Source organism: Teleopsis dalmanni, chromosome 2 (genome assembly GCF_002237135.1).
Source record: "Teleopsis dalmanni isolate 2A chromosome 2, ASM223713v2, whole genome shotgun sequence".
Lineage (NCBI taxonomy): Eukaryota > Metazoa > Arthropoda > Insecta > Diptera > Diopsidae > Teleopsis > Teleopsis dalmanni.
This window is the reverse complement of record NC_051847.1, coordinates 100788012-100788486: the sequence shown is the minus strand read 5'-3', so window position 1 is coordinate 100788486 and position 475 is coordinate 100788012. Positions and strand designations below refer to the sequence as shown.

At 22.3% G+C, this 475-nt stretch overlaps 1 protein-coding gene across 1 annotated transcript in view; it reads left to right on the top strand.

Moving 5' to 3' along the window:
• LOC119675194 (ephrin type-B receptor 1-like) overlaps positions 1-250 on the top strand; it is a 10910-nt gene extending 10660 nt beyond the window's left edge. The window contains exon 9 of the mRNA XM_038086383.1: positions 146-250. Within this exon, the coding sequence (XP_037942311.1) occupies positions 146-250 (105 nt within the window). The remainder of the gene's footprint in view (positions 1-145) is intronic.
• The last annotated feature ends 225 nt before the right edge of the window (positions 251-475 follow it).

Below are 475 nucleotides of genomic sequence, written 5' to 3'. Positions count from 1 at the left end.
ATTAACTTAATATATAAAAAAATATGACATCTTCTGGAATATATATATGTTATGAAAAACATAATGAAATGATAATGGATATATATTATATATAACATAAGTTTTAAAATAATTTTAATTAATGTAATTATGTTTTTAATTTTAGATCTCTAGATTAACGGCTCAGCAGTTATCTGATATGGGTATCACATTAGTTGGACATCAGAAAAAGATCTTACATCAAGCTAGACAGTTGGACACCATAATTTAACGACTTCATTACATATATATTTAATTATTCCTTTGATATGTAAATATTATGCACGTGTGAAAATTTAAAAATGATCATTATAATTATTTAAGGGAATATAGAAAGATAAGGGGTAGATTGTTAGAGAAAATTTAACACATTTTAATTGCAATTAAAATTTATTATACACAGAAAGGCTATTTTTTCTTTGAAATTGATAAAACGTTTTATTGAAGCAATATTATC